Source organism: Salvelinus fontinalis, chromosome 16, assembly GCF_029448725.1.
Source record: "Salvelinus fontinalis isolate EN_2023a chromosome 16, ASM2944872v1, whole genome shotgun sequence".
NCBI classification, from domain to species: Eukaryota; Metazoa; Chordata; class Actinopteri; order Salmoniformes; family Salmonidae; genus Salvelinus; species Salvelinus fontinalis.
In genome coordinates this window covers 34326762-34353333 of record NC_074680.1, presented here as the reverse complement: position 1 = coordinate 34353333, position 26572 = coordinate 34326762, and the positions used below count along the sequence as shown (strand labels likewise).

The following is a 26572-nucleotide window of genomic DNA, read 5'->3' as shown; positions in this document are numbered from 1 at the left end:
CCCACCTCACCAAATGTGGTGCGGATCTTTTTTTTTTTTTTTCCTCAAAAGTATTATTCACCTCGTATCCGAAATCTACAACAGAAGCTAGCCAGAAGTTAGCCAGCTCACAAGCTAACGTTAGTAGTTCAGCTAACCACAGCTAGCGCTCATCAGCTATCCTTTAGCTCGGAAAACTATTGCCAGTTTTGTACAATGCGACTCAGACCAGAGCATACCAGACCTATTTTCTCTCCATATCCCCGGATTTTTACCGCAAGCTCTGGACATTTACACCTGGATCTTGCAGCTAACTAGCTGCTATCCGAGTGACTATCGGCTAACATCAATTCCGGAGCAAACACCAATTATCCCGGAGCTAGCCAGCTGAAGAGTTCCATCAGCCACTCCTGGGCTACAATCACCTATCCGGACCCGTTTTACTGCCGATGCGGAGCCCCACCGGGCCTTCACGACTGGGATACCGACGTTATCTGCCCGAGGGAGTATTTCAACTGGCCCCTCCATCGCGACGTAACCTGAACGTCCATATGCTAACTGCGGCCCGCTAATCGTTAGCTGTCTTGAGCATATCGGCTGCTATCTGAACAGGTCTATCGAACAATCTTCTTAGGCCACTATAACTATTTTGACAATTGGATTGGTCCCCTCTACCACACGGAACCCCACTAATCTACCGACGGAATTGCACGGCGTGGCTAAAAACAGACCTCGATCTTCTGCTAGCTTGCTACCCATGACTAGCTGTCTGAATCACGAAGCTAGCACCAGTTAGCAAACACAATTCTACAACTCACAACCTCTCTTTCGCCACCGCCATCCGGCTTGGATTCTCTGTCGACACGACCACGTCTTGTCTGCAGACAAATACCCCATCCGCTGTGCCCTCAACCGGCCTCCGTCTGAGCAGACCCCCTCCGTCTGAGCAGACCACCCCCCCGGGCTACTAACTTTAAACGCCGCGGGCTAGCTTAGTGGAGGCCTCACTGCTCCATCTACGGCTGCCCCCTGGGCACTATGATCACTCGGCTACATAGCTGATGCCTGCTTGACTGTCCATTAATTCACGGTACTCCATTCCGCTTATTTGTGTTTTATCTGTCGGCTCTGTGCTTTAACTCAGGATCTGTGTGTAGTTAATCCGACCCTGTCTGCCTGGTCGTCGCCATTTTTACCTGCTGTTGCTGTGTTAGCTGACTAGCTGCTGTTATCTCACCTGTTTTAGCTAGCTCTCCCAATCAAGACCTGCAATCACTTTATGCCTTATTGTATGTCTCTCTCAAATATCAATATGCCTTGCATACTGTTGTTCAGGCTAGTTATCATTGTTTTGGTTTGCAATGGACCCCGTAGTTCCACTCTCCGTACCTCTGATACCTCCTTTGTCCCACCCCTCACACATGCGGTGACCTCACCCATTGAGACCAGCATGTCCAGAGATACAACCTCTCTTATCATCACCCAGTGCCTGGGCTTGCCTCCGCTGTACCCGTGCCCCACCATACCCTGGTCTGCACATTATGCCCAGAATCTATTCTACCACGCCCATAAATCTGCTCCTTTTATTCCTTGTCCCCAACGCTCTAGGCGACCAGTTTTGATAGCCTTTAGCCGCACCCTCATCCTACTACTCCTCTGTTCCTCGGGTGATGTGGTGGTAAACCCAGGCCCTGCATGTCCCCAGTCACCCTCATTTGTTGACTTCTGTGATCGAAAAAGCCTTGGCCTTATGCATGTCAACATCAGAAGCCTCCTCCCTAAGTTTGCCTTACTCACCGCTTTAGCACACTCTGCCAAACCTGATGTCCTTGCCGTTTCCGAATCCTGGCTTAGGAAGGCCACCAAAAATTCTGAGATTTCCATACCCAACTATAACACTTTCCGTCAAGATAGAACTGCCAAAGGGGGAGGAGTTGCAATCTACTGCAGAGATAGCCTGCAAAGTTCTGTCATACTTTCCAGGTCTATGCCCAAACAGTTCGAACTTCTAATTTTAAAAATTAATCTCTCCAGAAATAAGTCTCTCACTGTTGCCGCCTGCTACCGACCCCCCTCAGCTCCCAGCTGTGCCCTGGACACCATCTGTGAATTGATCGCTCCCCACCTAGCTTCAGAGTTTGTTCTGTTAGGTGACCTAAACTGGGATATGCTTAACACCCCGGCAGTCCTACAATCTAAGCTTGATGCCCTCAATCTCACTCAAATCATCAAGGAACCCACCAGGTACAACCTTAAATCCGTAAACATGGGCACCCTAATAGACATTATCCTGACCAACTTGCCCTCCAAATACACCTCTGCTGTCTTCAATCAAGATCTCAGCGATCACTGCCTCATTGCCTATATCCGCCACGGGTCCGCGGCCAAACGACCACCCCTCATCACTGTCAAACGCTCCCTAAAACACTTCTGCGAGCAGGCCTTTCTAATCGACCTGGCCCGGGTACCCTGGAAGGATATTGACCTCATCCCGTCAGTTGTGGATGCCTGGTCATTCTTTAAAAGTTACTTCCTCACCATATTAGACAAGCATGCTCCGTTCAAAAAATGCAGAACCAAGAAGAGATATAGCCCTTGGTTCACTCCAGACCTGACTGCCCTCGACCAGCACAAAAACATCCTGTGGCGAACTGCAATAGCATCGAAGAGCCCCCGCGATATGCAACTGTTCAGGGAAGTCAGGAACCAATACACGCAGTCAGTCAGGAAAGCAAAGGCCAGCTTTTTCAAGCAGAAATTTGCATCCTGTAGCTCTAACTCCAAAAAGTTCTGGGATACTGTAAAGTCCATGGAAAACAAGAGCACCTCCTCCCAGCTGCCCACTTCACTGAGGCTAGGTAACACGGTCACCACTGATAAGTCCGTGATAATCGAAAACTTCAACAAACATTTCTCAATGGCTGGCCATGCCTTCCTCCTGGCGACTCCAACCTTGGCCAACAGCCCCGCCCCCCCACGCTGCTACTCGCCCAAGCCTCCCCAGCTTCTCCTTTACCCATATCCAGATAGCAGATGTTCTGAAAGAGCTGGAAAACCTGGACCCATACAAATCAGCTGGGCTTGACAATTTCTGGACCCCCTATTTCTGAAACTGTCCGCCGCCATTGTCGCACCCCCTATTACCAGCCTGTTCAACCTTTCCTTCGTATCATCTGAGATCCCCAAGGATTGGAAAGCTGCCGCGGTCATCCCCCTCTTCAAAGGGGGAGACACCCTGGACCCAAACTGTTACAGACCTATATCCATCCTGCCCTGCCTATCTAAGGTCTTCGAAAGCCAAGTCAGCAAACAGATCACTGACCATCTCAAATCCCACCGTACCTTCTCCGCTGTGCAATCCGGTTTCCGAGCCGGTCACGGGTGCACTTCAGCCACGCTCAAGGTACTAAACGATGTCATAACCGCCATCGATAAAAGACATTACTGTGCAGCCGTCTTCATCGACCTGGCCAAGGCTTTCGACTCTGTCAATCACCATATTCTTATAGGCAGACTCAGTAGCCTCGGTTTTTCTAATGACTGCCTTGCCTGGTTCACCAACTACTTTGCAGACAGAGTTCAGTGTGTCAAATCGGAGGGCATGTTGTCCGGTCCTCTGGCAGTCTCTATGGGGGTACCACAGGGTTCAATTCTCGGGCCGACTCTTTTCTCTGTATACATCAATGATGTTGCTCTTGCTGCGGGCGATTCCCTGATCCACTTCTATGCAGACGACACCATTCTGTATACTTCCGGCCCTTCCTTGGACACTGTGCTATCTAACCTCCAAACGAGCTTAAATGCCATACAACACTCCTTCCGTGGCCTCCAACTGCTCTTAAACGCTAGTAAAACCAAATGCATGCTTTTCAACCGTTCGCTGCCTGCACCCGCACGCCCGACTAGCATCACCACCCTGGACGGTTCCGACCTAGAATATGTGGACATCTATAAGTACCTAGGTGTCTGGCTAGACTGCAAACTCTCCTTCCAGACTCATATCAAACATCTCCAATCCAAAATCAAATCTAGAGTCGGCTTTCTATTCCGCAACAAAGCCTCCTTCACTCACGCCGCCAAACTTACCCTAGTAAAACTGACTATCCTACCGATCCTCGACTTCGGCGATGTCATCTACAAAATAGCTTCCAATACTCTACTCAGCAAACTGGATGCAGTTTATCACAGTGCCATCCGTTTTGTTACTAAAGCACCTTATACGACCCACCACTGCGACCTGTATGCCCTAGTCGGCTGGCCCTCGCTACATGTTCGTCGTCAGACCCACTGGCTCCAGGTCATCTACAAGGCTATGCTAGGTAAAGTGCCGCCTTATCTCAGTTCACTGGTCACGATGGCTACACCCACCCGTAGCACGCGCTCCAGCAGGTGTATCTCACTGATCATCCCTAAAGCCAAAACCTCATTTGGACGCCTTTCCTTCCAGTTCTCTGCTGCCTGCGACTGGAACGAATTGCAAAAATCTCTGAAGTTGGAGACTTTTATCTCCCTCAACAACTTTAAAAATCTGCTATCCGAGCAGCTAACCGATCGCTGCAGCTGTACATAGTCCATCTGTAAACTACCCACCCAATTTACCTACCTCACCCCCCATACTGCTTTTATTTATTTACTTTTCTGCTCTTTTGCACACCAGTATCTCTTCTTGCACATGATCATCTGATGATTTATCACTCCAATGTTAAATCGAGTAATTACAATTTAGCAGATTATTGCCTACCTCATGCCTTTTGCACACATTGTATATAGATTCTCTTTTTTCTACCATGTTATTGACTTGTTTATTGTTTACTCCATGTGTAACTCTGTGTTGTTGTCTGTTCACACTGCTATGCTTTATCTTGGCCAGGTCGCAGTTGCAAATGAGAACTTGTTCTCAACTAGCCTACCTGGTTAAATTTACTGTCTAACTGTCTAGCCCACTGGGCTACTAGAGGGTTGTGGGGAGGAGATGGTCAAGCAGCTGCTTGTGTGTGTGTGCGTATGTGTTTCTGGGATTCTCTGTAATATAACAAGAACTGGGTCCATATATATGTTTCAAGCATCTCAGAATAGGAGTACTGATCTAGGATCAGGTCCCATCTGCCCATGTAATCATATTTGTTGTGATCTTCAAGGCAAAACCGATCCTAAGTCAACACACCTACTCTGAGAAACTTGATACATACAACCCCTGTATGGTATTGTAGAAGACACTGCATACCGTTTCACGCTATCATACTTTACATAATGAGGTCATTCAGACAGAGAGCCCCTAGTGGCTGTTTAACCCTCATTTCCTGTCTACTCCACTAGGTTCATAGAGAGGCCATGTGGGCTGATAGACAATCATCATGAGATTAAGAGAGTAGTACAAAGAGAGTACAGAGAGAGATCTCACAGAGACTTCAGAAACTCACTGCATACTATGTCATTGCTTTTCTAGTAAACAGTGTACAGGAAATGTTTTTGGACTGTGTTGCTTTCTCACAGCATCTGTCTGACAGTAATTAGACACACTTGATGCATCGCGACATTCAAGTTTTTCTGAGTTAGAAAAAAAAAAGTTGATGCTCTTCTCCCTAAAAGTATGTACTGTTTAATTAATTCATTTTTTTATTAAATGTTTTCCCTCTTTCATTTTGTCAGTTCATCTATGATGAGAAGATTGTGTGGTGAGTACCCCGCAGTGTGTTTACCTTGTGTCTCAGCAGAGGGTGTATGTGTGTGTGTGTGCGCACCTGCAGACATGTGACTCTAGTCTGTCTGTCTCTGCAGGTGGGAGAGCTTAGTGCTGGTAGTGATGTACTTTGGGTACATTCTGATCATGAAGTGAGTTCCACTGGGACCTGTTCCTTCCTGCTTCAAAGACACACACACACACACACACACACACACACACACACACACACACACACACACACACACACACACACACACACACACACACACACACACACACACACACACACACACACACACACACACACACACACACACACACACACACACACACACAGTAGAGCACCTGAGCGCACGCAACAAATAGTAAAATCCACTTATATACTCATACTTTGCACTCACTAAGTTACATAAACTCTCAACTGAATATGTAAAACATTTTCTCTTTTCTCACATCAGATTTAACACCAGCATCCAGAACTATTTCTCAGGGAAGGAAGACAAGAGCTTGGCCAACGGTAACACGGTGATCAGCAGCGAGCTGGAGGATGGTAATGGTTGTTATGACAGTTACATATGGGATGATCTGTCCAAGCCGTTACTCTCTCCAGGTAAAGGTAACCAGGCAGGCTTTATGGTCACCTCTCAGCCAACCCTTTGGCACTCTGACTGGCCTTCTATCAAAACAACTACTCTACTGTATCTGGTTGTTCTAGTAAACCTAGAAACTACTCTCAGGCCCTACTCTTGGCTCTTCCTATCTGGTTTAACATTGTCAACAGTGCTTTCCACTTTGGCTTGATGTCGTTCGTACCCCTTTGTAAACTCTTAGATCTGATCCTTCAAACAGAGTTACAGCCATTTCTTTTCTATAACTACGTATTTTAGACTTCCACTGACTTTCACTGTGTCTTTAACCGAGTGACTCTGAGAGCTCTCCTCTCCTGTCTGGTCTAGTAGAACCAAGCTAACCTCCCTGCTACAGTGTGGCAGCCCTGTCGCTACTGTATAGAAGCCTGTCTGTTTAGCTTTACTAAACCTACCTGCCTGCCGTGACCTGGTCTGTCAGATGTGAGATGTATTGCTGTGCTGTGCTATGCTGTGCCCTGTCACGCCCTCTTCTGCTGTGTCAAGTACAGTCCATTATTCCAGAGTCACAACATGTGCATGCATCTGTAAGGGTGTGTGTGTGTGTGTGTGTGTGTGTGTGTGTGTGTGTGTGTGTGTGTGTGTGTGTGTGTGTGTGTGTGTGTGTGTGTGTGTGTGTGTGTGTGTGTGTGTGTGTGTGTGTGTGTGGAGACATTTATATGTGTGCGTGACTGTGTGTATGGTATGTGTGTGTGTGCCTGTGCGTGCTTGCATCTGTATGAGTGTGTGTGTATATGTCACACACACACACACACACACACACGCACACGCACACGCACACGCACACGCACACGCACACACACACACACACACACACACACACACACACACACACTGAAGGTTTTAGTCTGCCTCACTCCGATGGCTGATTTGATCTCATCTGACAGTGTCTTCAGGGGGGCTTCAATGGGCCTTGAACTGGGCCCAGTGGGGCCAACTCTGCTGTCACACAAACACTTTAATTACACCTCCTGACATACTGTATCCTCCGGCTGTTTCAAGTTTTCAAGTTTTAATGTTAAAGTTTTAATGCCACGTGCACAATTACAGTGAAATGCCTTTCTTGCAATCTCCAAACACAACAATGCAGTAATCAATATCAATGTAGGACTAAAAATAACATACGGTAGAACAAAAACACAGGAAATAAAAATAAGAAGCACACGAGAAAGTAACTGGTGTGTGTGTGTGTGTGTGTGTGTGTGTGTGTGTGTGTGTGTGTGTGTGTGTGTGTGTGTGTGTGTGTGTGTGTGTGTGTGTGTGACAGAGAGTCTGCTGGTCTGGGGCATGTGAGTGTATTAGGCACGTGTGTCTGGCCATCCTTGAAAAAGGCATGTCTTTGTGGTTGTATACAGTACTGTAAGAGTAAAACAGCATGTCATCTCCTTCGTCTTGGTTGGTGTGTACAGTTAGTCCTACTTGATGCGTCTGTCTGTGTTCTGTATCTCACCATCTCTGTGTATCTCCAGTGAAGCCCACTAAGAGGTACAGTCGTAGCTCTGTGGTGATGGTAGATGAGATTATCAACTCCAGCCCTCCTAACTACCGTTTCCCCGATGCCGGCCTGCGCATCATGATCACCAACCACTTTGGCCCCAAGACACGCCTCCGCATGGCTAGCCGCCTCATCATCAATGAGGTGGGTGAGGTCACTGGGGTCGGGGGTCCATCAGGCTTATTGGAGAGGAGCTCAGTTAAAGTGATTTACTTAGAAGTTAAGAAAGCTCGGCTAGTTCAGTTATTTTACTAGTGTAAATCAAATCGAATTTTATAGGTCACATACATGTTTTTAGAAGATGTTATTGCGGGTGTAGCAAAATGCTTGTGTTTCTATCTCTAACAGTGCAGTAATATCTAACAAGTAATATCTAACAATTTCACAACAATACACACAAATATAAAGTAAAGGAATGGAATTAAGAATATATAAATACTTGGATGAGCAATGTCGGAGCGGCATAGACTAAGATACAGTAGAATAGAATAGAGTATATACTTATGAGATGACTAATGCGAAATATGTTAACATTATTAAAGTGACTAGTGTTCCATTATTAAAGTTGCCAGTGATTTCAAGTCTATGAATATAGGGCAGCAGCCTCTAATGTGCTAGTGATGGCTATTTAACAGTCTGATGGCCTTGAGATAGAAGCTGTTTTTCAGTTTCTTGGTCCCAGCTTTGATGCACCTGTACTGACCTCACCTTCTGGATGATAGCGGGGTGAACAGGCAGTGGCTCGGGTGGTTGTTGTCCTTGATGATCTTTTTGGCCTTCCTGTGACATCGGATGCTGTAGTTGTCCTGGAGGGCAGGTAGTTTGCCTCCAGTGATGCTTTGGGCAGACCCCACCACCCTCTGGAGAGCCATGCGGTTGCGGGCGGTGCAGTTGCCGTACCAGGCGGTGATACAGCCCGACAGGGCCTTCTTCACTACACTGTCTGTGTGGGTGGACAATTTCAGTTTGTCAGTGATGTGTACGCCGAGGAACTTGGAGCTTTTCACTTTCTCCACTACTGTCCCGTTGATGTGGATAGGGGGGTGCTCCCTCTGCTGTTTCCTGAAGTCTACGATCATCTCCTTTGTTTTGTTGATGTTGAAAGGTTATTTTTCTGGCACCACACTCCCAGGGCCCTCACCTTACCGGTAGTAAGCTAGGTCTACTGGAGAAAGTACATTGTAGGATGATTTACTATTGCAGAAAGCTAGGAGAGGAGTACAGCTTCCAGTGATAATTAGCCGGTGGACTGCATGCTATAATCATATTTGGCACATCATATCTAATAGAACCAGAACTGTGTTGGTGAAAATATCCTGGGGGATATTCATAAAACTTTACTAGCTCATAAAGTAACTGTTTAGAGAGGGGAAACACATACATATCCCAGTAAATCAGGTGGGTGATGTTGACTGTTTGTGTGTGTGTGTGTGTGTATGTGTGTGTGTGTGTGTGTGTGTGTGTGTGTGTGTGTGTGTGTGTGTGTGTGTGTGTGTGTGTGTGTGTGTGTGTGTGTGTGTGTGTGTGTGTGTGTGTGTGTGTGTGTGTGTGTGTGTGTGAGCAGCAACAGAGGTTGGTGCAGGCATCTAACGGTGTGGACAACGTGACCATGGTGATCACTGATGGTAAACCTGAGACCTTGGAGAACGGCACTGTACCAGAGGACAAGACTGTTGAGGAAGAGGAGGGAGAATCCCTGAATTCACCCTTCACCGTCCCTGGTGTGTGTGTGTGTGTGTGTGTGCATGTATGTGTGTTATATCTTCAATTACATTGGCTGGTAAACCAATAAGCTACTTTTACACACTTTCACACCATACTGAAACTGAACACTCACCTCCTCAGTGTACTCCATTGGTTGTAATGAAGCTGATCTGCTGTTCCTTGTTCCCTCCACCAGGGGGCTGCAGGGGGACAGTGAAGTGGCTGATCTCCTGGCCCATCCTGCTGATACTCTACTTCACTGTGCCAAACTGTGCCAAGCCTCGCTGGGAACGCTTCTTCATGCTCTCCTTCTTCCTCTCCACTGTGTGGATCGCCGTCTTCTCCTACTTCATGGTCTGGATGGTGAGACACGTTGGACATTCTTTAGAACGTACATGTCACTGTCATTTTGTGTTCCAAACCAGAGTTGAAAAAGTTTGATCTTTATACAAATGATCAGTGATGAGACGTCCTGATAACCAATCAGGTAGGGAATCTCTCTCTTCTAGTCGCTACCTAGCCCTGACACAGTGCTAGATATAGGCTACCAACCAAGGTGCATGTTGTTTGGAAGATTTCTGTTTAATAACTTAAATGTGTGTCTGTGTGCAGGTCACCATAATTGGCTACACTCTGGGCATCCCTGATGTGATTATGGGAATCACCTTCCTGGCAGCTGGCACCAGTGTCCCCGACTGTATTGCTAGCCTGATCGTTGCTCGACAAGGTACATCACTGCTCTCTTTTTTTCCCTATCTCTGTCTCTCTTCAAAATCTTTAAAAATAATTGTACCAGTGTACAGTATACCGTATAGTCTGTACAGAATTTTCCATATCTTTATGTCTATCCCTCTCTAGGTCTTGGGGATATGGCGGTTTCCAACACCATTGGTAGTAATGTCTTTGATATCTTGGTGGGACTGGGGCTCCCCTGGGCGATACAGACCATGGCTGTGGACTATGGTTCTGAGGTAAACGAACTCGGTCTTTACACTGTTTTCCCTTCAATGGGCCTATGTTACTACTGCTTATCAATACTTCATGCCTCTTGATCTTGATCTAAAATTCTTTCTTTCTCTCTCTAGGTGATGATCAATAGCAGAGGGCTGGTCTACTCTGTGGTGCTTCTTCTGGGCTCTGTGTTTCTGACAGTGAGTTATTAAAGGAGACGTCTCTCTCGCTCTCTTTCGCTCTCTCTCTAACACTCTGTCCCTCTGTGTCCTGCAGGTTCTGGGGATCCATGTGAATCATTGGAAGTTGGACCTGAAGCTGGGTGTGTACGTGCTGGTGATGTACGTCATCTTCCTGTGTTTCTCCATCATGATCGAATACAACGTGTTCACCTTCGTCAATCTGCCCATGTGTCTGGAGCAGCTGTAGGACGGCCTACACCACCAGGCAGGTGTCCATGCCGAATTATAGACTCACATAGCCCTCTGAATCTAAACTTAGCCACTAACTACTCAATCATTTCTATCCTGAAATCCCCCTCCCCCCCACACACACATACACTTCTTTTACACACCTCTTTTTCATTCCAGATGTAAATGTCTGCCCTTGCTATATCCCTTTTCCATTCCTTCACTATCTATCAATAATATAGAGATCCCTGGATACATATATTCATTCACAATATATTCAGTTCCCCAAACACTCTCCCTACATGTTTTTCTGCTGTCAATGAGAAGAGGAGATACCAACAGAACCGTATGGATTCTCCTTACTAACCCAGAGGAACCGAAGGCTACTCTTCGTCTTTCCCTCCAGAACCCAACTCACCGTCCAAAGGAGAGATACACAGCTCACCTCTACACAGAACCCATCTAGCTGAAACCCTCCTAGTCTTCACAACATAACCCAGGACCACCATTACACTTCCTATACTTCCGTCCTCCTCTGTTTGTATCTCATCCGGTCTCAGAAATATTTTTTGGGTCAGGCAGCTCACCGACCTTCATCCCTACTAAAGAAAAGGACCCAAGCATTTATGAATTCTTCATTTATTGCCATTTTGATTTATTATATTATATTCTTCCTTTGGAAGTAAAACAAACATACATTTCATGAACATACTGCACTTTAGATGTTGCGCGTGAAATGAAGTAGTGTATATATATGACATAATATATGATATTTTTCAGTGTTACAGTTCTTCCTTTGCGTGGTTCAATAAGGAGAGAGAGGGGGAGGCAGCATGTGCCAAATCCTATCTCTCTCTCGCTGGCAGGAAGAGGAGAGTCCAGGGGAGAACCTGTCATTCTTCTGTTTCTGGACACTCCAACTGCAAGAAACTGCTGACCAAGACATTGATATGCCGTTTCCTGTGTTTGAGTGTGAGTGAAAGTACGTGAGACATTGCAAGGAAGGGAGGAGAGTCTCCTCTGTTAGTATTCAGCACCAATGTGGAGAGGAGAACACATCTTGGAAGACTATGCCCCATTGGTGCTTGGTGGATGCTGATTTAACACAAAACTCAAGTGGACCGAGAGAACAGAACTTGGGCCCGGGCCCCTTTGGCTGAGGAAAAGCATGGATTTATTTTGGCCTGCTGTAGGTTGGACTGCCCCAGCCAGGCTCGTCCTCCTGAGTCATGTTGATTTGTTTTGATTGCTTAATTGTGTGTTTGATATCTTCAGCTCCTTCAGCTTGTGTTCTGTCTGAGGCCCGTTCCATCAGATACAATACAGACCCATTCAGTTTCCTCACCTCCCTGTGCTCCAGCCTGTCCGTCTCGGCGGGCTGAAGAGATACTGCTGATGATGGGGATCTGTGCTTCACAATGGTACACTTCTTTGTGTTGTGTGTTTGTTTATATGTAAATACGACCTGTCATGCACAAGCTGAGGTTCTCCCATTGTGAATCCAGTGCTACCTTAATTCTGCCAGTTGGGCAAGGCAGGGAAAGTGGGATGCAGTTCCTGTGTAGATATTTTAAACTGCTTCCGTCTTTCCCCTACCCTGCTCCAAATCCTTCTCTTCCTCCTCCTCACTTCTTTTTCTCCTCCTGGCTGTCTCTCATTGTGATTTTATCTTCTCTAAATGCACAGTGGGACATTTATTTATTTCTCCTGCGGAGCAGAAGCTTAGCGTGATGGGATCACTACCCTGTCCGTCCGTCAACCTCCAAATATTGGCAGCTACGAGTTGAGTTGCCCTCCACCCATCTGACTGACCTTGTTAAGGGTCGTGTTCATCAGGGCACACAATGGAAAACACCTTAAACCAAAAAAGTGTTTCTTATTGGACAAGTCTATGTAGCTGCTTCCTGTTTCAGTCTGTTTTCTTCCGTTTGGTACCTAATGAACACAACCCAGTTCAGGGGTCACTATGGGAGCAGAGGGTGGCACCTGTGTCAATGTCAGTCGTGACTGGGTGTTTCAGTGTTGAGAAGTTCTGTCACTGTTTTCTGTGTTAAAAGGCAGACATTGGATGGAGTGTATGGTATATACACTCAGTGGCTAGTTTATTAGGTACACCAATGGTTAGCTCCTACACACAGTGAGTGACTTAGCCATGGCTTACTATATAAAACAGGCAGACAGGCATCGGGGCATTCAGTTACTGTTCGATTGAACGTTAAAATGGTCAAAACTAGTGACCTAAGCGACTTTGAGCGTTGTTTGATCGTCGGTGCCAAGTGCGCCGGTTCTGGTATCTCAGAAACAAACGGCCAGCCTTCTGGGCTTTTCACGCACGACAGTCTAGTGTTTACCGAGAATGGTGTGACAAACAAAAAACATCCAGTCAGCGTCAGTCCTGTGGGCAGAAACAGCTCGTTGATGAGAAGTTGAAGGAGAATGTCAAGAATGGTGCAAGCTAACAGACGGGCCACAAACAGGCAAATAACAGCGCAGTTCAACAGTGGTGTGCAGAACGGCATCTCAGAACGCACAACTCTTTGGTCCTGGTCACAGATGGGCTATTGCAGAGACGACCTCACTGGGTTCTACTCTTATCAGCTAAAAACAGGAAGAAGTGGCTCCAGTGGGCGCGAGATCACCAACACTGGACAACTGAGGAGTGGAAAAACATCACCTGGTCTGACAAATCCCGGTTCCTGTTGCATCATACTGTTGGCAGAGTCAGGATTGGACATAAGCAGCATGAGTCCATGGCCTCATCCTGCCTGGTGTCAACGGTACAGGCTGGTGGCGGTGGTGTAATGGTGTGGGGAATGTTTTCCTGGCCCACGTTAGGTCTCTTGATACCAATTGAGCAATATTTCCATCTCCTGAAGAATTGAGGCTGTAGTGGAGGCAAAGATTGTCCGACCCAGTAATAATAAACTAGCCACTGAGTGTATTATATAAACACATGTATGCAATCTCAATTAAAAGAGGACCAGTTAAGGGTGGTACAGTATATTATGCATTTGAGATTTTTTTATTGTATTGAAGCTGCTGAAAGCATTTATACTATACAAGTACATGCACTTATGCACACACATTTATGCATGCACAAAACACACACACACACTTGTCAAATGTTTACTCCCCATGCCCAAAGTACACATACACAAACACACACTTTTCAAATGTTTACTCCCATGCTCACACAGGCAATCTCATAAACACACACACACTAAATATATTTTCTTGTCTCAGTGGTAGTAGCTGGTGCATTGTTAAATGATAAGTGATGATCTGATCTGACAGGAGGGTAATGTCAGTGTTGAACGAAAGCCAGATGAATGTTGCTACGGTCGTTTTATTATGGTCTGAGTTATGATGTCACCTACACCTTAGGTGCATGGTAAATAAACAAACAAACAAAGGGCGGGCTCTAGTACTGGTCTGGGTCATGTTCATTACAGCACGCAATGGAAAACATTTTGCAATAGAAACCAAAATAATAATTTCTTATTGGACAAGAACAAGTAGTCCCCTCCATGTTTCAGTCCATTTCTTAAATGTGGTGCCTAATGAACACGACCCTGGTGTGTTAAAGGCAGGTGATATAAGACAATGGTGCCTTGCCTGTGCCCTGGATATTTGTCCATCCTCTTACAGTCTCATTGATGTCTTGTGTTTTATTATGTACTGTATATTCTTATTGTAACCGGGATAGAAGCATCTACTCCTGTATTTTTCGTGTGCAACTCTTAACTCCAAGAAACAAAAAAAAACATTTTGAAAATTGGTCTTGGAAAAGTGGCCATACGTTTTCAAATCTCACTTGATTTATTCCATCCCTAAAGCATTCTACTCATGTCATGAAAATAATATAATTTTGTGCCATGGGTTTTAGTTGTTGTTATCACATATGAACTAAGGGATATGTGCATTTTTTGTAATCGTAACAATACATTTTGAAATTAATGGATGAGCAGATCTCTAAGTTTAAATAATTTGTCACCAGGTGGGGCTGAGGGTCTCCTGTAGGGTCATATCCATGTTGTCAGTAAACAAACAATGCACTGATGTTTATCATAGCTCTATAAAGAGTATAATATCTCACTAAATACCCACTTCTGTTGGTGTATACCTTTGTCAAAGAGAAACTTTGAGAAGTCACCATTAAACTTGACTGCACTGTATGGCATGCATGAACACAACACACACACACACACACACACACACACACACACACACACACACACACACACACACACACACACACTTTGGCTCTGTTGTTATACACACAATTGTGAGAGACTCTTGAGTGAATGTGACCTGGTTCACTGTGAGTGAAGGGTCGTAAGGTAATTCATCAAAATTGATAAAGCTAGGCTTTTGAGTTATTACAAAAACAACTTAAATTTAAGACATTGGTGTTTAACTTGAATGTATTTGTCTTGCTATAAATGGATGTATCCAACCAATGCATTTTACTGTAAAGCAATAATCATCAAAGGATTTCAAAATATTTATGTATATTGTTAAATGAATCATGGTTATCTACGAGATGGATGAGCTGGATGACACATTAAATAATACTGTTGATAAATGCCTACTGTTCTCTTTAAAATTGCTTTCTTTGATCCTACAATGTGTACTTATACTGAACAAAAATATAAACGCAACATGTAAAGTGTTGGTCCCATGTTTCATGAACTGAAATAAAAGATTCCAGAAATGTTCCATACACACAAAATGCTTATTTCTCTCAAATTCTGTGCACACATTTTTTTCCCATCCCTGTTAGTGAGCATTTCTCCTTTGTCAAGATAATCCATCCACCTGATAGGTGTGGCATATCAAGAAGCTGATTAAATAGCATGATCATTACACAGGTGCACCTTGCCACAGATGTCTCAAGTTGAGTGAGCTTGCAATTGGTATGCTGACTGCAGGAATGTCCACCAGAGCTGTTGCCAGAGATTTGAATGTTCATTCTCAACCATAACCCGACCTCCAAAGTCGTTTTCGAAAATTAGGCCGTACGTCCAACCACACCAGCCCAGGACCTCCGGCCTCGTCTGAGACCAGGCACCTGGACAGCTGATGAAACCGAGGAGTATTTCTGTCTGTAATAAAGCCCTTTTGTGGGGAAAAGCTCATTCTGATTGGCCGGGCCTGGCTCCCCAGTGGGTGGGCCTATGCCCTTCCAGGCCCATCCATTACTGCGCCCCTTCCCAGTCATTTGAAATCCATAGATTAGGGCCTAATGAATTTATTACAATTGACTGATTTCCTTACATGAACTGTAACTCAGTAAAATCGTTGAAATTGTTGCATTTATATTTTTGTTTATTATATCTTATGGATGATGGATGGAATGAGTTAAAAATGCACTATGCAGAAATCGCTCCGCCATTTCCTGGTTGCTAAAATTCTAATAGTTCGCCTAATTTCAGTTTATGTGGCAAAACAAGCAAGTAGTCATTGTAATATCTAAATATATTTTACATAACGAAAAATAACGTATTTTTTGCCAGTTGAAGCTGGTGCACAAAACTAAAAGTAAAAGACGCAATAACTAAACTTAAGAACGGGAAGCATATAAAAGACGCACATTGAACTGATCTACCACTTGCTTTCAATGAAAATTACAGATCTATTACTCACTCTTCAGTTTCATTGTTATGGAATTGGGTCCACTGTGAGATTTCTGATCCAGTATTGCCTAGATTCTCGCGAGAAGAAAACCCAAACATGAAAACACCCAAGGTCAGTAGTCGTCACTATTTACCAGAGTCACAGCCATAAACCCCGCCTATTTCTACACTTTATCTTCTTAAAATGTGATTTTAAACCTAACGACACTGCTAACCTTATGCCTTACCATAACCTTAAATTAATACCAAAATATTTTGTTTTGTTTTTAGGAATCTTTACGATTTTGACTTTGTGGCTGTGCTATCTAGTGGAATCCAAGTGCACGGATTGAGCGGAAGTAACGTTATTGCCATTTGCAAGATTATTATTTTTTGCTTCCAAATTCGTTTATGGGAATATGCATTAGCTACTACTAAAAACATTCCTCCCCAGGTACCATGCATTCAGAGCGGTTTATATCGGAAATAGTTTGCTTTCCACTTCCTTTCATCATGCACAGTGAAACATCGACAAGAAGCTTATATATTTTCTTATCATGTGCTAGCTACTATTATTCGTAAACATACGTTGTATGGTATGCATAGGTTATACATGTATCATGTTAAAGCGGACGCATGCGTATGCCTCCCACTTTGCACTTACATAATAAACTCAAACCTCTTTGTATAATTATTACAACACTTTTCAGCCAAATTTGAATAGCATTAGCTAGCCACTCGGATGTCACCGTTTTGAAATGATTGATTACCCCAAATAAAGTATTTTAGATGCATTTTGAATAGGCCTGTGTTCTTTTTGTCTACCTCTCATTTCAGGTTTGAGCATGTTTCAGGCGTGGCAAGGTATAAGATCACTCACCAACTCAATTCGACGGTATCCAGTGCAAAGACTAGTGTGTGTAAAGGCCACCACCACTAGAACGTGCTCAGGTAAAACATCCAAGTAACTCCACTTTCATCGAGTTTAATATGTTGATCACCAGAATCGATCAAATCCAATCAATGAGAAAACAGGCAATAGACATTTATCTTTTCAGCAAATGTCAGTTTTCTATTTTGAGGACCCAGGTCAATCATTAGTTTATGAAGTTGATTCCATCACCTAGCTGTATGTGAATATGTAACCCATTACCTAATTCCAGCTACAGTAGTATCTCTCGCTTGCCAGACTTGAAGTCTCACATTGACTCAGTATATAAATCTGTCTGGCCAGTGTCGCTACATTAGCCTGATATCAAAACTCGTCCATTCTAAGGCTAAGCATTTGGAGGAGGCGTTTGGTCAATGAGATTAGCCTACATCTGACACCCATTGACAAATTAACCAATATAGCGCACCCTCTAGTAGACAGCAGTAGGGTGAGAGGCAACAGTAGCTGAGCCAGGTCAGTAGAGATGTCTAAGTGTCAGTCTGTTATGAGCTCTAGTGCACTAAGGGCACTGATCCGTAAGAAAACCCATGGCATAGAGAACACTTCTGGATTTGCTGCAGGTAGGTACGACATATACAGTGGGGAGAACAAGTATTTGATACACTGCCGATTTTGCAGGTTTTCCTACTTACAAAGCATGTAGAGGTCTAATTTTTATCATAGGTACACTTCAACTGTGAGAGACAGAATCTAAAACAAAAATCCAGAAAATCACATTGTATGATTTTTATGTAATTAATTTGCATTGGCCATACCACACACCCTTGTGCCTTATTGCTTAAATATCACAATACTGCTTGAAAATCAACCCGCTGTATCGTCAGAGTGACGTTTACATTTAGGGCGTTCAGGATGGCAACAAAGGATAAGAAAGTAACATATTGTTCTATAGACCCACAGTGCAGTACATTTTGTGTGACTACTGTCAGTTAGAAGTTTTGATGTAATGGTTAATTATTGAATGCAACCTCATGCACTGAACAAGCTCAAACATTTAACTTCCTCACTTTCTCTCCCCCAGTCTTTATAGAGAGGCACACATCTGAATCAAACAATGCAATACAATTCAGTGTACAATCTGACTCAATATTCCTTTTCATCATCAACGTCTGATTGACAGGCTACCAGCAGGCTAATGTGGTGATCCTCCATAAGAGCCTAGCTGATGACTTCGAGGCATTCTGCCACGCCAACCCCAGCCCCCTGCCCCTGCTGTACAGGAGTCAGCCTGGGGAGTGGGGCTGTCCACCTCTCGCTGCAGACGCAGACATCAGGTACTGACTGAAACACCCCTAACACAAAATCTGACAACCATTACAATACAAATGCAACAATATAACATGGACACTACATGATACAAACAAACACATCACACAATAAGCCTACAGAGACTGCACCATCTTGAATTGGTTATATTTAATGTTATTGTGGGGGTATTCCTGAATCTAGGGAGGCATTCATTTGATGCTAACTCAGTTGTGACTTTGATGGTCATTTTTATGTCTTGAAACAATCTCTTGACAAACCATGTGAGGTTATTTTATGTGCAGAGAAGATGTCTGTTCAGAATATAGCTGTTCAGGCCGGGCAAAGTCTACTCTGAGTCGCCGTGTAGATTTAACGCTTGAGGATAATCTCTGTCTTGTATTCATGTAATTATTTCCAGGACATGACCCTGCGTTTATGGCACATTTTTTACATTACATTTAAGTCATTTAGCAGACGCTCTTATCCAGAGCGACTTACAAATTGGTGCATTCACCTTATATCCAGTGGAACAGCCACTTTACAATAGTGCATCTAAATCTTTTAAGGGGGGGGGGGGGGGGGTTAGGATTACTTTAGCCTATCCTAGGTATTCCTTAAAGAGGTGGGGTTTCAGGTGTCTCCGGAAGGTGGTGATTGACTCCGCTGACCTGGCGTCGTGAGGGAGTTTGTTCCACCATTGGGGTGCCAGAGCAGCGAACAGTTTTGACTGGGCTGAGCGGGAACTGTACTTCCTCAGAGGTAGGGAGGCGAGCAGGCCAGAGGTGGATGAACGCAGTGCCCTTGTTTGGGTGTAGGGCCTGATCAGAGCCTGAAGGTACGGAGGTGCCGTTCCCCTCACAGCTCCGTAGGCAAGCACCATGATCTTGTAGCGGATGCGAGCTTCAAGGGGTTTAGGGGTTTAATGGCACAGGCAGGGAGCCCAGCCAACAGCGAGTTGCAGTAATCCAGACGGGAGATGACAAGTGCCTGGATTAGGACCTGCGCCTTTGTGAGGCAGGGTCGTACTCTGCGAATGTTGTAGAGCATGAACCTACAGGAACGGGCCACCGCCTTGATGTTAGTTGAGAACGACAGGGTGTTGTCCAGGATCACGCCAAGGTTCTTAGCGCTCTGGGAGGAGGACACAATGGAGTTGTCAACCATGATGGCGAGATCATGGAACGGGCAGTCCTTCCCCGGGAGGAAGAGCAGCTCCGTCTTGCCGAGGTTCAGCTTGAGGTGGTGATCCGTCATCCACACTGATATGTCTGCCAGACATGCAGAGATGCGATTCGCCACCTGGTTATCAGAAGGGGGAAAGGAGAAGATTAGTTGTGTGTCGTCTGCATAGCAATGATAGGAGAGACCATGTGAGGATATGACAGAGCCAAGTGACTTGGTGTATAGCGAGAATAGGAGAGGGCCTAGAACAGAGCCCTGGGGGACACCAGTGGTGAGAGCACGTGGTGCGGAGACAGATTCTTAACTGAGAAATGTACCCATTCATCTTCCCCCATTGTTTTCTAACCTTTCACACTGCAGTAAAGCTAGTGTTGTTGTCTGTGTGTGTAGAGACTTTCAATAAAAACAGGCTGCGCTGTGTGAATTTAGGCTCTAGTCCATGTTCTCAGGAAAGGGAACCGTACCAGAGTATTTTCCACTTCCTATTCATTAGACAATGAGATTTCTGTTTCATCAACAGTAAATAGCATTCAAACAGCCTCTCCAGTCTATTCCTAGCTCTTTTGCTGCGTCTGTCTGTCAAGGAACCAAAGTTGCTTTACAATGATAGAACAAAAACAAACAGTAGTACAATATCAAAAGCATTTTTATACGTCTACTTCTCCACAGAGTGGACTGTCCCCAGTACTGTGTGTTTAAGGACGGCCTGCTGGTATCCAGAGTGTCCAGCCTGATGTCCTACAGCGGTCAGCTCCAGGACATGGTCAGCTTCTACCTGGGCTGTAGCTTCAGCTTTGAGAGGACACTGCGGGAGGCCGGGGTCCCTGTCCGAAATGTGGAGCAGAACTGTAATGTCAGCATGTTCAGGGTGAGACTGGGAAGGAGGGTTTCTGCCAGGTAGACATCCGGAGCGACTCACTGTGCCAACAGAACAGAATATAGTGATTTTCCACTAAGAAGGACATTCTTTTTCACAGGCTCGTAATTACCATATTATTTCTGATTTGGAGACAAACATATGCATAGTTCAAGAGACAAGACTTACAATGTACACAATGAGTAAAGCACATAATTTAGGCCTGCATTTTAATACACTGTCCCTCTGCAGACATCTCTCCAGTGTAGAGGAGTGGGTCAGTTCCAGTGCCCTATGGTGGTGACTATGAGACCAGTACCTGAGGAGAAGCTGGACATTGTGGCCCAGATCACTCACCTGACCCCTCTGGCCCATGGAGGACCCATCCACATCGGGGACCCAGGTACACAACTGCAGATGGGTCCTTTTGTTTGTAGAAAACCAAAAGGCCTCTTCTAGCAATTTACATCCTGTCTGACTCTGCACCATCTCATCACAGCTGTGCTGGGGATCCAGGACGTATCCAGGCCGGAGTATGGGGACCCGGTGGCCCTTTGCCCAGGAGATGTACCTGCGTTCTGGGCCTGTGGGGTCACTGGTGTGGAGGCTGTCCAGAGTTGCAGTGAGTGGCTGTCTGGTTGTAATATTTATTACTGCATAACTGGCTAACAAGACACATATGGTGTTGGTTTCCCATTGACAATGGACAATAAAGTCTTCTTCTTCCTCCTCAGAGCCCACACTGGCATTCACCCACTCTCCAGGCTGCATGTTCCTCACTGATCGAGAGGACTCATCCGTCTCTGCGTCCACATCCACCCCTGAGCCTGACCAATGCCCTCTGACTTTCTCCATCTCCCAGCAGCCTTTGCATTTCAGTGTGGCCTCTAAGACTGTAGTCCAGAGCATACGAGACCTGGAGAAGATCATTGGCGAGGACCCAGGAGAGAGGGGTATCCGTGCATTGTTTGTCCAGGATGAGTTGCTGAGGTCTTGCCTGTCCCTCTCCCACTCCTCATCTGTGCTCATCACTACGGGGTTCCCCACCCACTACACACACAACCCCCCTGAGGAGACAGACGGGCCCCCCGGAGCCATCGCCATAGCAGCCACCCTCCAGGCCCTCCAGAAGGAGGTTGCTATAGTGACGGATCACCGTGCCCTGGAGATGAATCAGAGGATTATGGAAGATGCAGTGAAGAAAGGTACATGGTTTGGCGTATGTGTGCCCTAGCCCTGACTCTATACAGAATTCTGTCAGTTTAGCTCCATATGTTTGGCTGACCTCCAACCTGTTTGTGTTTCTAGGTGTGATAAAGACAGCCGTACCACTACTCAGTTACCAAGGCAACAGCCCAGACTCAGCACTGTACTTCCTGTGTCATAACGGAGACCATAAAAAGCCCAGGTGATGACCTCAGCTTTCAACACGCACACATTTCACTCCATCCTATTCACGTGGGTCAATTTAGTATTTTGTCTGTTATGCTCAGGTTTGACCACTTGGTGGCAATAGAGCGCAGTGGCAGAGCGTCTGATGGGAACTACTACAATATGAGAGGAGTGAACATCAAACACCTGGTGGACCCTATAGATGATCTATTCACCACAGCCAGCACCATCCCTGGCATCAGCACCACAGGTTGGTACAAATACTATGGAGTTTGGTATTCAGGTAAGCTATTGAAAGGTCCACCCGCTATGCACACAGATCTGTAGAACAATATGCATGTCTCAATACAGACTTAAGTGTGTGTGTGTGTGTGTGTGTATATAAATAGGGATAGGAGATGGCGGGAACGAGCTGGGCATGGGCAAGGTGAAGGAGGCAGTGAGAGAACACATGCCCAATGGGAGCCTGATAGCCTGTGACGTGGCTGCTGATTTTGCCATCACTGCAGGTTGGGAATTAATGATGTATTCATTTGGACTTTATTTATTTACGTTTCAAATTGCCTTTAGCGACCATCCTTACAGGATTATTTACTATATTATATTAAGGGCTGGGTATGTTACTTTCTAAATGTAATTCGTTACTGATTAGATACAGCGTTTAGATTTACAATGAGCAGATTGGAGCTCATTCAGTGCCCTCTGCAGGCCAAGGGATATAACTGCAGGCAGAAGGATGGTTGTCTCAGGTTTGATCAAGGGTTGTGTATTATGAACTGCATTCCATATAGTCAGGCTGTGTGCTACTGCAGGACAGTGTCACCACCACAGACATGCTCACTGAAACAGTCAGACACTCTCACCAACATCCTCTCACCATGAATCAGAGGTCAGAGCAGAAGTAGTTTCTTGCGTCAGCTGACCAGAGGAGAAGAGAAACTGTCCGGTTCACCTCAGAATACACACACACACACACTGAAACAGTCAGACACTCTCACCTCAACATCCTCTCACCATGAATCATCGGTCAGAGCAGAAGTAGTTTCTTGCTTCAGCTGACCAGAGAAGAAAAAGTGTCCGGCTCACCTCAGACAACACACGCACAACAATAGATTATTCACACAGCATTCGGCGAGTAAGATTTCCAATGAATACTTTACACACACAACACTTAAACTTGATAAAGTGGCCCAACTTATTATGTTGAGAAGTTTACACTTGCAGACAAGAGAGACAACCCACTGGGCAAAAACTGATTGAATCAACATTGTTTCAACATCCGTGCCAGCAGCATACCACCCTTCTGAAGCTAAGCAGGGTTGGTCCTGGTCAGTCCCTGGATGGGAGACCAGATGCTGCTGGAAGTGGTGTTGGAGGGTCGAAAAAAATTCCCAATGCCTCAGGGCAGTGATTGGGGACATTGCCCTGTGTAGGGTGCCGTCTTTAGGATGGGATGTTAAACGGGTGTCCTGACTCTCTGTGGTCACTAAAGATCCCATGGTACTTATTGTAAGAGTAGGGTTGTTAACCCCGGTGTCCTGGCTAAATTCCCAATCTGGCCTTCGTGGCCACCTAATCATCAATGTAACTATTCCCTAGGTTGCTGCTGTAAGTGAGAACGTGTTCTCAGTCAACTTACCTGGTAAAATAAGGGTTAAATAAATGTGATGTTGAATCAATGTGAAAAACTGATTGGATTTGTAGAAAGTCAACAACGTAAGGGCATTTAGTATTTTTTTCACCCAACTTTTAACGTTAATCCAATGACATGAAAAACTATACGTTGAACTGACATCTGCGCCCAGTGTATAACCATTTGTGTTTATCTTGAAAACATCTCATTAGGTCATGAGACCATCATTAAGAGAGTGTATGAGGGAGACTGAGAAAAATTGAAGTTGTAAAACTGTTTTGAATCTCATCCTGTTCTTCATCTCTACCCCTGTCTCTGGGATGTAGGAGTGTCTAACTGGGGAGGCTACGGCATGGCCTGTGCTCTGTACATCCTCAGTCTCTGTCCCATCCATCAGCGGTACCGCCACAAAGGCCTGGGCCAGCCTCACCCACCTACCCAGGACCAGCACCAGGCCTGGGCTGCTAGCCTGCCCTCTGTAGCCAAGGTACGGTAGTTCCTAGATCACACTGTATAACTTAAGAACAATACATTTGACAACGGTTGTGATACAACTGATAATGTTGAGTTTGTCTGCACAAAAATGTTTACACCACCGCTGTATCAAAAGCGTTTTATATCCCTTGAACTGGGCCAGGGATGTAGTCAAGGTAAGAATGTCCAGGCCCGGCTCTAGGCCAAACAAATTCTATGTCTATGTGTCTCTAGGTATATCTATGCTTCACTACATGCAGATCTTAGGCATGGGGTCAGAGCAGAGGCCATCCACTGTCACAGTGAGATCATTATAGTGAGGTGCAGACAGAGTCCCTGGAGAATTGGCCGGGCCGCCACATTCTGGACATTTTTGTATGCGTGGTGAACTCTCAGACCACTTCAGAACCCCAGCAAAGCCAATGTGTCATTAACATATACATCTGTATACATCTCACAACACTGGGCATCTGTTCCTAAACCTATTGAAAGTAAGCAGTGTTTTAAATTAAAAGGTTGGCTTGCAAAAGTATATTCCCTATCTATAGCAAGATGTGGCAAGCTATGCTGGCCCCTATCTCAGCCTCCTCTCTTTACAGCTTGACACATTTTGCTATAGATAGGGCATATACTTTTGCAAGCCAACCTTTTAATTTAAAACACTGCTTATTTTAAATAGGATTAGGAACAGATGCCCAGTGTTGTGAGATGTATACAGCACTTGACACAGATGTTTAACTCAACTAACTCACAACTAGCATTTAAGCCATCTCATAATATTCTTATTTTGATACCGCTCTAAAACGTCTTTACAGTATCTGTATTACAGTACTTGGGAAGCGTCGAAGTGATGGTTAAACAGTGCATGAGCAGGTTGCAGTGAGACGAGCACTGTAATTCAGACCCCTTGACTTTCTCCACATTTTGTTACGTTACGGTCTAATTCTAACATTGATTAAATAAAACATCTCATCAATCTACACACAATACCCAATAATGACTAAGTGAAAATAGGTTATTAGATTGGTTCTGCAAATGTATTAAAAATAAAAAACATAACTTATTTACATAAGTATTCAGACCCTTTGCTATAAGACTCTAAATTGAGCTCAGGTGCATCCTGTTTCCATTGATCATCCTTGAGCTGTTTCTACAAGTTGATTGGAGTCCATCTGTGGTAAATTCAATTGATTGGACATGTGGAAAGGCACACACCTGTCTATAAGGTCCAACAGTTTACAGTGCATGTCAGAGCAAAAACCAAGACATGAGGTCAAAGGAATTGTCTGTAGAGCTCCGAGACAGGATTGTGTCGTGGCACAGATCAGGGGAAAGGTACCAAAATATTTCTGCAGCTTTGAAGGTCCACAAGAACACAGTGGTCTCCATCATTCTTAAATGGAAGAAGTTTGGAAACACCAAGACTCTTCCTAGAGCTAGCCGCCTGGCCAAACTGAGCAATCAGAGAAGGGCCTTGGTCAGGAAGGTGACCAAGAATCCAATGGTTACTCTGACAGAGCTCCAGAGTTCAACTGTGTAGTTGGGAGAACCTTACAGAAGGACAAACATCTCTGCAACACTCCACCAATCAGGCCTTTATGGTAGAGTGGCCAGACTGAAGCCACTCCTCCAGTAAAAGGCACATGACAGCCCGCTTGGAGTTTGCCAAATGGCACCTAAAGGACTCTCAGACCATGAGAAACAATATTCTCTGGTCTGATGAAACCAAGATTGAACTCCTTGGCCTGAATCTCAAGCGTCACATCTGGAGGAAACCAGGAACCACTCATCACCTGGCCAATACTATCCCTACGGTGAAGCGTGTGGTGGCAGCATCATGCTGTGGGAATGTTTTTCAGTGGCAGGGACTGGGAGACTAGTAAGGATCAAGGGAAAGATTAACAGAGCAAAGTACAGAGAGATCCTTGATGAGATCTTGCTCTCAGGACCTCAGACTGGGGCAAAGGTTCACCTTACAACAGGACAACGACCCTAAGTACACAGCCAAGACAAAGCAGGAATGGCTTTGGGACAAGTCTCTGAATGTCCTTGAGTGGCCCAGCCAGAGACCGGACTTGAACCCGATCAAACATCTCTGGAGAGACCTGAAAATACCTGTGCAGTGACATTCCCCATCCAACCTGACAGAGCTTGAGAGGATCTGCAGAGAAGAATGGGAGAAACTCTCCAAATACAGGTGTACCAAGCTTGTAGTGTCATACCCAAGAATACTCGAGGCTGTAATCGCTGCCAAAAGGTGCTTCAACAAAGTACTGAGTAAAGGGTCTGAATACTTATGTAAATGTTTTATCAGTTTATTTTAAATACATTTGCAAAAATGTCTAAAACCT

The 26572-nt window shown here is 45.1% G+C and overlaps 2 protein-coding genes across 7 annotated transcripts in view; both read left to right on the top strand.

The window, feature by feature from the left end:
• Positions 1-15588, top strand: part of LOC129813063 (sodium/potassium/calcium exchanger 4-like) — a 40738-nt gene extending 25150 nt beyond the window's left edge. The window contains exons 8-17 of one of the 2 annotated variants that reach the window (XM_055865216.1): positions 5629-5654; positions 5758-5811; positions 6121-6278; positions 7779-7948; positions 9369-9525; positions 9705-9871; positions 10121-10235; positions 10367-10479; positions 10594-10659; positions 10736-15588. In XM_055865216.1, the coding sequence (XP_055721191.1) occupies positions 5629-5654; positions 5758-5811; positions 6121-6278; positions 7779-7948; positions 9369-9525; positions 9705-9871; positions 10121-10235; positions 10367-10479; positions 10594-10659; positions 10736-10888 (1179 nt within the window). In that variant the 3' untranslated portion in view covers positions 10889-15588. The remainder of the gene's footprint in view (positions 1-5628; positions 5655-5757; positions 5812-6120; positions 6279-7778; positions 7949-9368; positions 9526-9704; positions 9872-10120; positions 10236-10366; positions 10480-10593; positions 10660-10735) is intronic. The other variant, XM_055865217.1, reaches the window with a different exon arrangement.
• Positions 15589-16547: 959 nt separating this feature from the next.
• dglucy (D-glutamate cyclase) overlaps positions 16548-26572 on the top strand; it is a 13851-nt gene continuing 3826 nt past the window's right edge. The window contains exons 1-11 of one of the 5 annotated variants that reach the window (XM_055865212.1): positions 16548-16617; positions 17322-17435; positions 18557-18710; positions 20536-20734; positions 20975-21125; positions 21222-21344; positions 21457-21927; positions 22031-22130; positions 22216-22364; positions 22504-22623; positions 24074-24234. In XM_055865212.1, coding sequence (XP_055721187.1) covers positions 17330-17435; positions 18557-18710; positions 20536-20734; positions 20975-21125; positions 21222-21344; positions 21457-21927; positions 22031-22130; positions 22216-22364; positions 22504-22623; positions 24074-24234 — 1734 coding nt within the window. In that variant the 5' untranslated portion in view covers positions 16548-16617; positions 17322-17329. The other 4 variants (XM_055865214.1, XM_055865210.1, XM_055865211.1 and 1 more) reach the window with 4 other exon arrangements.